At 40.5% G+C, this 14107-nt stretch overlaps 1 protein-coding gene across 4 annotated transcripts in view; it reads left to right on the top strand.

The window, feature by feature from the left end:
• Positions 1 to 14107, top strand: part of CYP4X1 (cytochrome P450 family 4 subfamily X member 1) — a 41766-nt gene that overhangs the window by 5241 nt on the left and 22418 nt on the right. For 2 of the 4 annotated variants that reach the window (XM_036093460.2, XM_036093463.2), the window contains exons 2-6: positions 1702 to 1843; positions 8211 to 8255; positions 9639 to 9766; positions 12420 to 12547; positions 12632 to 12786. In XM_036093460.2, the coding sequence (XP_035949353.1) occupies positions 1702 to 1843; positions 8211 to 8255; positions 9639 to 9766; positions 12420 to 12547; positions 12632 to 12786 (598 nt within the window). The remainder of the gene's footprint in view (positions 1 to 1701; positions 1844 to 8210; positions 8256 to 9638; positions 9767 to 12419; positions 12548 to 12631; positions 12787 to 14107) is intronic. The other 2 variants (XM_036093462.2, XM_036093464.2) reach the window with 2 other exon arrangements.

Raw genomic sequence — 14107 nt, 5'->3', positions numbered from 1 at the left:
TGGGAAGGGGCACAGAGCTTCCATGCCCTCTCCAGATGCATCACTCTACCAGCACCTCCACGTGTTCTCCAAACTAAAAGGTCTCCAAACCCTGTACTTTTGGAATTCTTACAGAGGCTTCATCATGTAGGCATGATTGAACCCATTTCTGGCCCCTCACCCTCTCTGGAGAATGGGAAGTGGGGATGAAAATTCCAAGCTTCTAATTATGGGTTGTCTTTCTGTGACCAGCCACCATCCAAGGGCCCCCAAGAGCCACCTCATTGGAACAAAAGACACTGCTATCAGTTGACTGTAAACATGAAGTTCATTTCTAGATTCTCAATTCTATTCTATTAATCTATATGTCTATCCTTATGCCAATACCACACTGTCTTAATTACTTTTGCTTTGTAGTAAGTTTTGAAATCAGGAAGCATGAGTCTTCCTATTTTGTTCTTTTTTAAAAAAAGATTTTATTTATTTATTTGAGAGAGAGCAAGCGAGTGAGAGAGAAAGCACGAACAGGAGGGAGGGGCAGAAGGAGAGAGAGAGACAGACTCCCTGCTGAGCTGGGAGCCTGATGAGGGACACTATCCCAGGACCCTGGGATCACGACCTGAGCCAAAGGCAGATGCTTAACCAACTGAGCCACCCAGGCACACAAGGAAGAACTTGCCAGCCTTAGGGTTTCTTTGCAAGTCAAGAGCCCCACGATCATGTGTCACTGGGCACACCCAGACACACACATACAGGTGCCCCCCACACTCTCACTTTATACAAGAAGTGGATACAAATGAATTTTATTGTCAGTGATTTAGAGGAACTATTTAAACGAATCATTAGTAACTTGCTTATTAAGGCAAAAAGTTCATCTCTGATGGTGGTATTTGTACTCTGGTTTATAAATGTTGGAAGCTGTTTTTTTATTTAAACTTGCTTCAAGCTTCACGCACTTGTATAAATGAACCTTCTATTGTTGTAAGAGAAAAGAATGGGATTTTCTTCATAGATGGAGTGCGCAGGTTTTTAGGGAGAAGATTTTACTATGAAGTCACAAGAAAGAATCACTCCTCAATAATTAGAGAAAGGCAAAGGGAGAGGAAATAGTGAGCTGGATCATGGGTCATGTTCAATCTACTACCAATTAGCTTCTCACATAAGAAAAAAATCTTTCTCAGCTTCCAGACTCCACTCCTAATCAAAATGTGTGACCTTGGCAGGTGAGGCAGACTCAAGTCTCTTCACCTTCTCAGTTGGGAAAACAGCTCACCAAAGATGTCATTTGACAGGGACTTATTCTGGGGATGCAACATACACTTACATTGAGAAGATAAATACACTGACCTTCATCAGGAAATTATATTCTGGGGCGCTCGGTGGTGCCCAGTAGTCAGTTAAGTGTTTGACTCTTGGTTTCAGCTCAGATCATGATCTCAGGGTTGTGAGAATGAGCTCCGCGTTGGGCTCCACGCTGAGCGGGGAGTCTGCTTGAGATTCTCTCCTTCTCCTTCTCCCTCTGCCTCTCCCCTCAATTCTCTCTCTCTCTCAAATAAATAAACAAATAAATCTTAAAAAAATTATACTCTACGCTTGGAAATGCCAAGTAAAGCATGTTTGTGGGACTTTATCCAGGCCCTACATTCAGGTTGCCTCTGTAAGAGGGGATGAGTCCAGACTGCTTGGCTCCTCTAACTTCCTTCACTCTTTTTTTCACTGCAGTTACTTCAGGATGGTAAAATGGAGAAATTTGAGGAGCTTGTCGAAAAATACCCTTGCGCCTTTCCTTGCTGGGTTGGGCCTTTTCAGGCATTTTTCTATATCTATGACCCAGACTACGCAAAGATATTTCTGGGCAGAACAGGTAAGAAAAGGGATGAATCTCAGGAAACTAATCTTCCTAGGAGAGATATGCAAAACTCACAGGCAGGATTCTAAAGAAATCCTGAAGCAAAGATTAAAATCGGGCCTTTACTCTAGCTGCTAGGATAAATGAGGCAGAACAGAGAATTAGTGATATAGAAGACCAAATGATGGAAAATAAAGAAGCTAAGAAAAAGAGAGATAAACAACTACTGGATCACAAGGGCAGAATTTGAGAGATAAGTGATACCATAAGACAAAACAATATTAGAATAATTGGGATCCCAGAAGAAGAAGAAAGAGATAGAGGGGCAGAAGGTATATTGGAGCAAATTATAGCAGAGAACTTCCCTAATTTAGGGAAGGAAACAGGTATCAAAATCCAGGAGGCACAGAGCAATAAAAATAGGTCAACACCCTGACATCTTACAGTAAAACTTACGAGTCTCAGAGACAAAGAGAAGATCCTGAAAGCAGCTCGGGACAAGAGATCTGTAACCTACAATGGTAGAAACATTAGATTGGCAACAGACTTATCCACAGAGACCTGGCAGGCCAGAAAGGACTGGCATGATATATTCAGAGCACTAAATGAGAAAAATATGCAGCCAAGAATACTATATCCAGCTAAGCTGTCATTGAAAGTAGAAGGAGAGATAAAAAGCTTCCAGGATGACAAAAACTAAAGGAATTTGCAAACACGAAACCAGCCCTACAAGAAATATTGAAAGGGGTGCTCTAAGCAAAGAGAGAGCCTAAAAGTAACATAGACCAGAAAGGAACACAGACAATATACAGTAACAGTAACTTGACAGGCAATACAATGGCACTAAATTCATATCTTTCAATAGTTACCCTGAATGTAAATGGGCTAAATGCCCCAATCAAAAGACACAGGGTATCAGACTGGATAAAAAAATAAGACCCATTGATATGCTGTCTGTCAGCAAGAGACTCATTTTAGACCCAAAGACACCTCCAAATTGAAAGTGAGGGGGTGGAAAACCATTTACCATGCTAATGGACACCAAAAGAAAGTGGGGGTGGCAATCCTTATATCAGACAAATTAGATTTTAAACCAAAGACTATAATAAGAGATGAGGAAGGACACTATACCGTACTTAAAGGGTCTATCCAACAAGAAGATCTAACAGTTGTAAATATCTATGCCCCGAACATGGGAGCAGCCAATTATATAAGCCAATTAATAACAAAAGCAAAGAAACACATCGACAACAATACAATAATAGTAAGGGACTTTAACACCCCCCTCATTGAAATGGACAGATCATCTAAGCAAAAGATCAACAAGGAAATAAAGACTTTAAATGCCACACTGGACCAAATGGACTTTACAGATATATTCAGAACATTCCATCCCAAAGCAACAGAATACACATTCTTCTCTAGTGCCCATGGAACTTTCTCCAGAATAAATCACATCCTAGATCACAAATCAGGTCTCAACTGGTACCAAAAGATTGGGATCATTCCCTGCATATTTTCAGACCACAATGCTTTGAAACTAGAACTCAATCACAAGAGGAAAATCAGAAAGAACTCAAATACATGGAGGCTAAAGAGCATCCTACTAAAGAATGAATGGGTCAACCAAGAAATTAAAGAAGAATTAAAAAAAATTCATGGAAACAAATGAAAATGAAAACACAACTGTTCAAAATCTTTGGGATGCAGCAAAGGCAGTCCTAAGAGGAAAGTATATAGCAATACAAGCCTTTCTCAAGAAACAAAAAAGGTCTCAAATACACAACCTAACCCTATACCTAAAGGAGCTGGAGAAAGAACAGCGAATAAAGCCTAAACCCAGCAGGAGAAGAGAAATAATAAAGACCAGAGCAGAAATCAATGAAATAGAAACCAAAAGAACAGTAGAACAGATCAATGAAACTAGGAGCTGGTTGAAAGAATTAATAAGATTGATAAACCCCTAGCCAGACTTATCAAAAAGAAAAGAGAAATGACCCAAATAAATAAAATCATGAATGAAAGAGGAGAGATCACAACCAACACCAAAGAAATACAAATAATTATAAGAACATATTATGAGCAACTATATGCCAGCAAATTAGATAATCTGGAAGAAATGGAGGCATTCCTAGAGAGGTATCAACTACCAAAACTGAACCAGGAAGAAATAGAAAACCTGAACAGACCTATAACCACTAAGGAAATTGAAGCAGTCATCAAAAATCTCCCAAAACACAAAAGCCCAGGGCCAGATGGCTTCCCAGGGGAATTCTACCAAACATTTAAAGAAGAATTAATACCTATTCTTCTGAAACTGTTCCAAAAAAATGGAAATGGAAGGAAAACTTCCAAACTTGTTTTATGAGGCCACCATTACCTTGATCCCCAAACCAGACAAAGACCCCATCAAAAAGGAGAATTACAGACCAATATCCTTGATGAACATGGATGCAAAAATTCTCACCAAAATACTAGTCAATAGGATCCAACAGTACATTAAAAGGATTATTCACCACGACCAAGTGGGATTTATCCCTGGGCTGCAAGGTTGGTTCAACATCCGCAAATCAATCAATGTGATACAATACATTAATAAAAGAAAGAACAAGAACCATATGATCCTCTCAACAGATGCAGAAAAAGCATTTGACAAAGTAGAGCATCCTTTCTTGATCAAAACTCTTCAGACTATAGAGATAGAGGGTACATACCTCAATATCATAAAAGCCATCTATGAAAAAACCCACAGCGAATATCATTCTCAATGGGGAAAAACTGAGAGCTTTCCCCCTAAGGTCAGGAACACGGCAGGGATGTCCATTATCACCACTGCTATTCAACATAGTATTAGAAGTCCTAGCCACAGCAATCAGACAACAAAAAGTAATAAAATTGGCAAAGAAGAAGTCAAACTCTCACTCTTTACAGATGATATGATACTTTATGTGGAAAACCCAAAAGACTCCACCCCAAAACTGCTAGAACTCATACAGGAATTCAGTAAAGTGGCAGGATATAAAATCAATATAAAATCAATGCACAGAAATCAGTGGCATTCCTATACACCAACAACAAGACAGAAGAAAGAGAAATTAAGGAGTCGATCCCATTTACAATTGCACCCAAAACCATAAGATACCTAGGAATAAATCTAACCAAAGAGGCAAAGAATCTGTACTCAGAAAACTATAAAAGACTCATGAAAGAAACTGAGGAAGACACAAAGAAATGGAAAAACATTCCATGCTCATGGATTGGAAGAACAAATATTGTGAAGATGTCAATGCTACCTAGAGCAATCTACACATTTAATGCAATCCCTATCAAAATACCATCCACTTTTTTCAAAGAAATGGAACAAATAATCCTAAAATTTCTATGGAACCAGAAAAGACCCCGAATAGCCCGAGGAATGTTGAAAAAGAAAAGCAAAGCTGGTGACATCACAATTCCGGACTTCAAGCTCTATTACAAAGCTGTCATCATCAAGACAGTATGGTACTGGCACAAAAACAGACACATAGATCAATGGAACAGAATAGAGAACCCAGAAATGGACCCTCAACTCTATGGTCAACTAATCTTCGACAAAGCAGGAAAGAATGCCCAATGGAAAAAAGACCGTCTCTTCAACAAACGGTGCTGGGAAATTGGACAGCCATATGCAGAAGAATGAAACTGGACCATTTCCTTACACCACACACAAAAATAGACTCAAAATGGTTGAAAGACCTAAATGTGAGACAGGAATCCATCAAAATCCTAAAGGAGAACACAGGCAGCAACCTCTTCGACCTCAGCCACAGCAGCTTCTTCCTAGAAACATCGCCAAAGGCAAGGGAAGCAAGGGCAAAAATGAACTCTTGGGACTACATCAAGATAAAAAGCCTTTGCACAGCAAAGGAAACAGTCAACAAAACCAAAAGACAACCGACAGAATGGGAGAAGATATTTGCAAATGACATATCAGATAAAGGGCTAGTATCCAAAATCTATAAAGAACTTATCAAACTCAACACCCAAAGAACAAATGATCTAATCAAGAAATGGTCAGAAGACATGAACAGACATTTTTCCAAAGAAGACATCCAAATGGCCAACAGACACATGAAAAAATGCTCAACATCGCTCGGCATCAGGGAAATCCAAATCAAAACCTCAATGAGATACCACCTCACACCAGTCAGAATGGCTAAAATTAACAAGTCAGGAAACGACAGATGTTGGCAGGGATGCAGAGAAAGGGGAACCCTCCTACACTGTTGGTGGGAAGGCAAGCTGGTGCAGCCACTCTGGAAAACAGTATGGAGGTTCCCCAAAAAGTTGAAAATAGAGCTACCCTACGACCCAGCAATTGCACTACTGGGTATTTACCCCAAAGATACAAATGTAGTGATCCAAAGGGGTACGTGCACCCCGATGTTTATAGCAGCAATGTCCACAATAGCCAAACTGTGGAAAGAGCCAAGATGTCCATCGACAGATGAATGGATAAAGAAGATGTGGTGTATATATATATATATATATATATGTATGTATATAATGGAATATTATGCAGCCATCAAAAAGAATGAAATCTTGCCATTTGCAACGACGTGGACGGAACTGGAAGGTATTATGCTGAGCAAAATAAGTCAGTCAGAGAAAGACATGTATCATATAATCTCACTGATATGAGGAATTCTTAATCTCAGGAAACAAACTGAGGGTTGCTGGAGTGGTGGGGGTGGGAGGGATGGGGTGGCTGGGTGATGGACATTGGGGAGGGTATGTGCTGTGGTGAGTGCTGTGAATTGTGTAAGACTGTTGAATCACAGATCTGTACCTCTGAAACAAATAATACATTATATGTTAAAAAAAAAAAAGAAGATAGTAGGAAGGGAAAAATGAAGGGGGGGAATTTGAAGGGGGAGATGAACCATGAGAGACTATGGAATCTGAGAAACTGAGGGTTCTAGAGGGGAGGGAGTGGGGGGATGGGTTAGCCTGGTGATGGGTATTAAAGAGGGCACGTACTGAATGGAGCACTAGGTGTTATACGCAAACAATGAATCATGGAACACTACATCAAAAACTAATGATGTAATGTGTGGTGATTAACATAACATAATAAAAAAAAATCGGGCCTTTAAGAGACCTAGAGACACAATGATGGTTACCAGAGGGGGGGATGGGTGAAATAGGTGATGGGGATTAAGGAGTGCACTTGTTGTGATGAGCACTGGGTAATGTATGGACTTGTTGAATCACTACATTGTACACCTGAAACTAATATAACACTGTGTTCACTATCCTGGAATTAAAAAAGAAAGACCTGGAGAAAGTGGGGAGAGGTTTCTGACCAACCCTCAAAGGGATTATTACATCCCCCCCAGTCCCTTGTCCAGCTCAGATTCCCATGGGCCCTTGAGGGTATATCTTAAACCCCAGCTGGCATCACCAGATCACCAAGGGCTTCCTTTGCCTCTTGGTTTTGTGACTTCAGTGTCAGCAATACTTCCCACCCCCTCAACCCCCTGCTTGAGCATAAGTCTTCAGGGGAATTCAGAACTAGCTCTGCCCCTGCTGGTTCAGTCCGTAAGCCTGAATGCTAGATCATTCATTTACCAGTATAACCTCTTGATTGTGGTCCCAATTTTGTTTTTTGTTTTCTGCATATTTCTCAACTGTGTTTCCTTTTGGGGTACAAGTCATCTAACTCCCCCATCCAAGCTTTTTTCAAGGCATTTGTGGTAGATCATCTCATAGCACAAAATTAAAATATCTGGTGTTTGCTCCATCATCTTTGTTTTAACTAACTTAGTTTTAACTAAAATCTTATATTCTAATCTTTCTTCCCTGTCCACTGTCTCCATTACTTTTAGTAAAACCTAATAAAGGAAAACAGACTTTCCCTGAAAGTCTCCATGTTTCCCATGCCCCCAGCCCTGATTTATTTCTTGCTCACCTCTTAAAGGACAAGAGCTATAAAATACCTCCATGTTAGAGTATACAAGAACCCCAAGAGGCATTTGCCCCCCTTTTTCTGTGGTTTGCCAGCCCCTGCTATAATTACTAATCTACTTTCCAAGAAGGATATAATATATTGTCCCAAATCCTGTTCTGGAAACTTGGCAACCCTCAGGCAATCTGTTTCCGTTGGAGAAAGTGTAAGCAAGGGAAGAATCTGGGTTTGTGTTCTATCTGTCTCCTAGGTTTATTGTTCTCTGGTTCCTCAACCAAGACTTGTGGTTTTCCTAAGCCTGCCAAGGGTATAAGGGGTGAGCCCTGGGCTCCTTTTTGCTATTTATGCTTAGTGAAGGCAAATGAAGAGAACCTTCTCCAACTTTGGTAATTTCCCTTTAATGCTGTTGTTTGTTTCCTCTGCTTGACTCTGCAGATACCAAGTCCAAGTATCTGTACAAGTTCTTGATTCCATGTCTTGGTATGTATGTGCAAGAGAGCGGAGTGACTCACTCTCTCACTTGAGGTTCCCTTGCTATTGTAGAGTATTCCAAAGAAACAAATCAGAATGCTCAAAAACATTAAGAAGATGGTAGATCTATACTGCAAGTTATCTAGGGGGAAGATCAAGAGGGAGTGCTAAGTCAACACAGCACAACTTCCTAGGAACCCTCTTTGTCCATTTCTCTCCCCAAAGTCTCATTCTCAAGGCACATGTGTGTGAATCGGTCCCATCTCTGTCTTTAAAACTGCGGCCTCACAACTATATCCTTTATTTTACCCTTTCTTCTCTCTTGTTTTCTTGGTTCTTCCCCTTTCTTTTTGGAGTTCCTTTATTTCCATTTGCAAACCAGTGCAGTTTCGCTCTGAAATATAGTTTGACAGTATTCCATGAGCAGATAAATAAAGACTTTTAGTCCTGTAATTGGTATTTATATTAGACAAAGAAGGAAATAAATGAAAGAAACTGTAGGTTTGGGGTTCAGAGCTACTTGGATTTGAATACTGCCTCCCACTGACTATTTGAATGTGATTTTGGGGAAAACATCTAATGAGTGTTACATCTCTGGGCCATTGTGAGGATTAAGTGAAGCACATAGTTTCTACACTTAGTGTAATGGCTGGCATTGGACCAGCGCTGGACCATGCATCACAAGCCTGACATGTTGTAAGCTCTCAATGAATGATGGAAATCACATATTAATAAACTTTAAGGTCATTTTAAAGCCAAATCTTTAATGATCTTTCTTGCAACAGAAGGTTGTAAAGCATTGACCTTGAGGAGTGTTTCCATTTCGTATCATTTATAGGTGTAAAGCATAGGCTAAGGCTCAAGGAGGAGACATCTGGGGACAGAGTGAATACTCGGGTCTAGTTCCTTATAAATTTTGTGCTCACAGCGTAGTTTATGGATTGGTTTAGAGTCAAGAGGAGATGAATATTTGTTATGTTTCTACCACAAGCTAGAGGCTGGTCCAGGTGCTTCGTGTATACACCTTCATTTAATCTGCACAGCAACACAGTGAAGTAGATGCTTATTATCACATTTTATTGTTGAGAAAACCAAGCCTCAGGAAGATTAAGTGACTTACTCAGTTACTACACAGGTAGTAGCTGGTGATTTCAGGATCAGCACACTCATCAGGCTGCAAAACTTGGGGTCTTCCTCACAATATTAAATACATCCATCCCAGATGTAAGCATCAAATTGACTTCCAGCTTAATATATGAGCACTGCTCTGATTTCCACTCTATTGTGACTACCTGTGTGCCACGGTCACCCCATGATGTTGTGTTCCTCACTTCTCCTTCCTCATCTCATCTAATAAAATGGCATGAGGTTTTGTTCCTTTTATTTCTCAAGGAAAAGGACTGGTGAGTCTAGACAGACCCAAGTGGTTCCAGCACCGTGAACTACTAACTCCTGCGTTCAATGTTAACATCTTGAAATCATATGTTGAGGTGATGGCCCATTCTGTGAACACAATGCTGGTAAGTGAAGGGACAAAAAGTGCTCTGGTGTGTTGCAGAATGCTTCCAACAGGGAATGTATTCGACATGTGTAGTGGGTAGTGAAAGTCAGAGGGGGATGGCTCCTAAAAATTACCCAATGTGCAATTACCAGCTGAGCAAGAGTTGTCTATGTAAACCTTTGCTTTGGTTCTTTGGGTGATTAAAAATGATGAGGATTTGGTCATCTGACTTAGATATATTTTGAGACCCTATGGCAGTAAACCAAGTACCGAGTAGTGAGATTCAGATGGTAAGTACTATAAATGGTAGGTGAGGGAACCAGGGCCAGCTGTATCTGAAGCTATATTGGCTTCAGATTCAGAGAAGACTCAGATTTGCCAGGAAATATGAGCTGGACTTGATTATGTGGATAATACAGGTGAGGGAATTCTAGTTAGCATGAACAAACGTGTGCAAGTTAGAATGAACTTGCCTGGTGGTCACAAAGACCCTGTCAAAGGATAAGTATCTACATTAAACTCGCAGATTGAGTTTCTTCTTGTGGATAGTGGCGGATCATTAGAAGCTGACTTGGGCCTTTCAAAGGGGCAAGAGGATGTTGGCAGAGGACTATTCCTATGGGTGGTCTCTGATTTATAAATGAGGTCCATTCCAAAACTCCACTTGTACATGGTATATTTTAAATTTTTAAATTTGAACTTGTTTGAAAATCAGACAAGTAATTCATTAATACAAGTTCTATCAGAAACACTTCAAACCCCACAAACAAAGCCAAAGTTTCCCTCCGCCTTCATTTACAAACCCATTCTTTTTCCCAAGAAAGAACCACTGTTACCAGCCGATTGGCTGGATTCTCACAGAAGTGGACTTAACCTCAGTCGCCCTGGTTGGGGTATAAAGACCCATGTCTCACTCTTGGTAGAGAACCAGAGGTACGGGCTAGGGGGCATGGGGCGGGGAGCATGCTCCTTCCATTCTGGTGCTGTGCACAATTGCAAATTAGCCAGTAGTGGTACTGGGTTTACCTCTGTTTCAATAAAACCACTTTTGTCTTCCTTGTTTCTCTATCCCACCTGTGCCTGAGGCCCAGCTCATAACTCCTATCCTCTGCTGAACTGTGCCCAAGTGCCTCTAGCCTTGAGCCTCCCCTTTGTTCTCATTTCTTCTAAATTTACGTTATTTACTCAGTAAAACTTACATAATTCAAGATGAAAGCAATTGAATAAACAATTGACATTTGGGTAAAAGCTTTAAAAAAAATCTCTGTCTTTTTTCCCCGAGATTTCCAAATGCGTAACAGCCCCTAGCTATGGCATAGGTGCTCAACAAATGTAGGTTGATCTGACTTTAACCATTCAGAGTTATTTGTGTTTTACACAAAGATTGCTTATTATGACAAATACATTTTCAACAGGGAACTTTATGGCAGTTTCAGTCACAAAACATCTCAAGTAGTGTGAGTAGGTCACTTGGGGGGAGAAGTAAAGTGGACAGAGGGAGCACTTAATGGGAGTCACTCCCCAAACCTGCTTCTTTCATGGCTTCTCCCTGTCCCCCACTTCTGAATTGAAAATGGATAAAGAAGATGTGGTTCATGTATGCTACGGAAAATTACTCAGCCATCAGAAGGGATGAATACCTACCATTTGCATCAACATGGATGGAACTGGAGGGGATTATGCTAAGTGAAATAAATCAAGCAGAGAAAGACAAATATCATATGGTTTCACTCATATGTGGAACATAAGGAATAGTGTAGAGGACCACAGGGGAAGGGACGGAAAACCGAATGGGAAGAAATCAGAGAGGGAGACAAACCATGAGAGACTCTGGACTCCGGAAACAAATTGAGGGTTACAGAAGGGAGGGGAGTGGAGGGATGGGGTAACCAGGTGATGGGTATTAAGGAGGGTATGTGTGGTGATGAGCACTGGGTGTTATACATAACTAATGAATCACTGAACATTACATCAAAAACTAATGATGTACTATATGTTGGCTAACTGAACATAATAAAAAATAAAAAAAATAAAATCACCTTGAGTCAAGGGGGAAAAAAAAGAAATGTGTTTGGCTTTTTTGTTTTGTTGTGTTTTTTAGAAAGAGAGGGCGGAGGGGCAGAGGGAGAGAGAGAATCTTAAGCTGGGCTTGATCTCATAACCCTGAGATCATGACCTGAGCCGAAATCATGTCAGATGCTTAACCGATTGAGCCACCCAGGCGCCCCTGAATTGAAAACGTTTTTTACGATGTTCCAAGTTTATTTTAAGTGTGGCTATGGTGGTTGGCAGTAGTGATGGTGGGGCGGGGTGTCTAGCAATTTGGGGATTGAAGATGGAGGAAGCCCTGGGGAGACCCTTTGTAATTATAGGTCTGTTTTACTGGGATTCTGATCTGCTGTAATGCAGTTATGGTAATAACTGAAAGGCCAAAGATACTTAACTCAGTCATTTACCAGACCTGGTTTGCTCCTTGCCCTTTCTCACCCAGCTGGGTGCAGTTTTCCCTTCTTCATGCCAAGTAAGCACTTGCTTAATTTACCTACATGACCTCTGGCTCCTCCTAGGTCAGATTTGTCTACCTTACATCCTAAGGGCAGGGTCAGGGAGGAGCTTTCAGATAAAGGCAGTTTGATGATGATGATGTCGTTGATCTTGACCTCCTGTGCCAGGGTAAGTGGGAGAAGATTTGCAGCTCTCAGGACACAGTGGTGGAGGTCTATGAGCACATCAACCTGATGACCCTGGACATACTTCTGAAATGTGCTTTCAGCCAGGAGACCAACTGCCAGATAAGCAGGTCAGTGACAGAAAAGCAAGGAAGACACTTGTTCACCATCATCTAAGTCATTCATTGACATATTGTTCCTGCTTTCTCTTCTAGCACCCATGATCTTTATGTTAAAACAACGTTTGAAGCCAGAAAAATCATCTTTTATCACTTACACAGCTTCTTACATCACCATGACATCATTTTCAAATTCAGCCCTCAGGGCCAACGCTTACAAGAGATGATCAAAATTCTACAACAGTACACAGGTATTTTTTGCATTTGGGTGGCCCAAGTCCATGCACTGTCATAACTGTGTTGTATCTGTCTAGAAGAATAGGCCTCAGTGTGAAAAAAGAAAACATTCTTGTTCTTAATGGAGCTTTTATAGGGACAGTGCTGCTTTAGAAGAGTTTGCTAGATCCATAGTAGTAGTCCTGTCAGAAGTTTTCTATACCATGTTCATTATGCACAATTGTTATTAATACAAATATAACAAGGGGACATTTAATATCCCAAAGCACATAAGGCATATGACTTCTAATGCAGTGTTTGCAGTAATAACGAATGAATAATGACAAACTAAAAACATTCATGCAACATAGGAATGAATACAGGAGCAGAGTGAGCATGGACATGCATTCAAAAGAAGGGGAAAATTAGGAGTTGTTTGGCGGGTATAAAGTTTCAATTACACAAGATGAATACGTTCTAGAGATCTGTAAGTTAACAGTACTGTATTGGGTATGTAAAGGTGTGTTAAGTGGGTAGATCTCAGGTTAAGAGTTCTTATTACAATAAAAAAAATAAAAGAAGCGCCATCCAGGGCACCTGGCTAGTTTAGTCAGTAGAGCATGCGACTCTTGATCTCAGAGTTGTAAGTTCGAGCCCATGTTGGATGTAGATGTAGATGTAGAGATTACTCAAAAATAAAATCTTAAAAGAAAAAGAAGCTCCATTCAAAAATGGCTTTGGCAAAACATAAAAATAAAAGTTGAAATAGAGTAAGCCTATTTTTTTTTTTTTTAAGATTTATTCATTTGAGAGAGACAGAGAGAACACAAGCAGGGGGAGAAGCAGAGGGAGAGGGAGAAACAGACTCCCTGCTGAGCTGGGAGCCCGACATGGGGCTTGATCCCAGGACCCTGGAGATCATGACCTGAGCCGAAGGCAGACACCCAACCATCTGGGCCACCCAGGCTCCCCAATAGATTAAGTTTTTTAAGCAATTCATCATTACTGTACATCAACACCATAATAGAGAATATTTATCAAGCAGTTAATGAATCCTTTCTTGGCTCCACCACTTAGTAGCAGTGTGACTTTGGGCAAGTTTACTCACTGCTTTGTCTCAGGGTCATCTGTAAAATGGGGATAAAAGGGAACCTATCTCCTAGGTTTGTGGTGATGATTAAATATGTTAACATACATAAAGCACTTAGGACAGTGCCTTGCACTGAATAAATATTAAACATAAAATATAGTTACTTTAGCAAATATATTTGTCTCAAGGAAATTTGCAAGACACACCTACACATGCACAGTCACACACACATAGACACACAGGAATGTAGATATTATAAGGAGGAC

The sequence above is a fragment of the Halichoerus grypus genome, chromosome 5 (genome assembly GCF_964656455.1).
Source record: "Halichoerus grypus chromosome 5, mHalGry1.hap1.1, whole genome shotgun sequence".
NCBI lineage: Eukaryota > Metazoa > Chordata > Mammalia > Carnivora > Phocidae > Halichoerus > Halichoerus grypus.
This window is presented reverse-complemented; position numbering and strand designations above follow the sequence as displayed.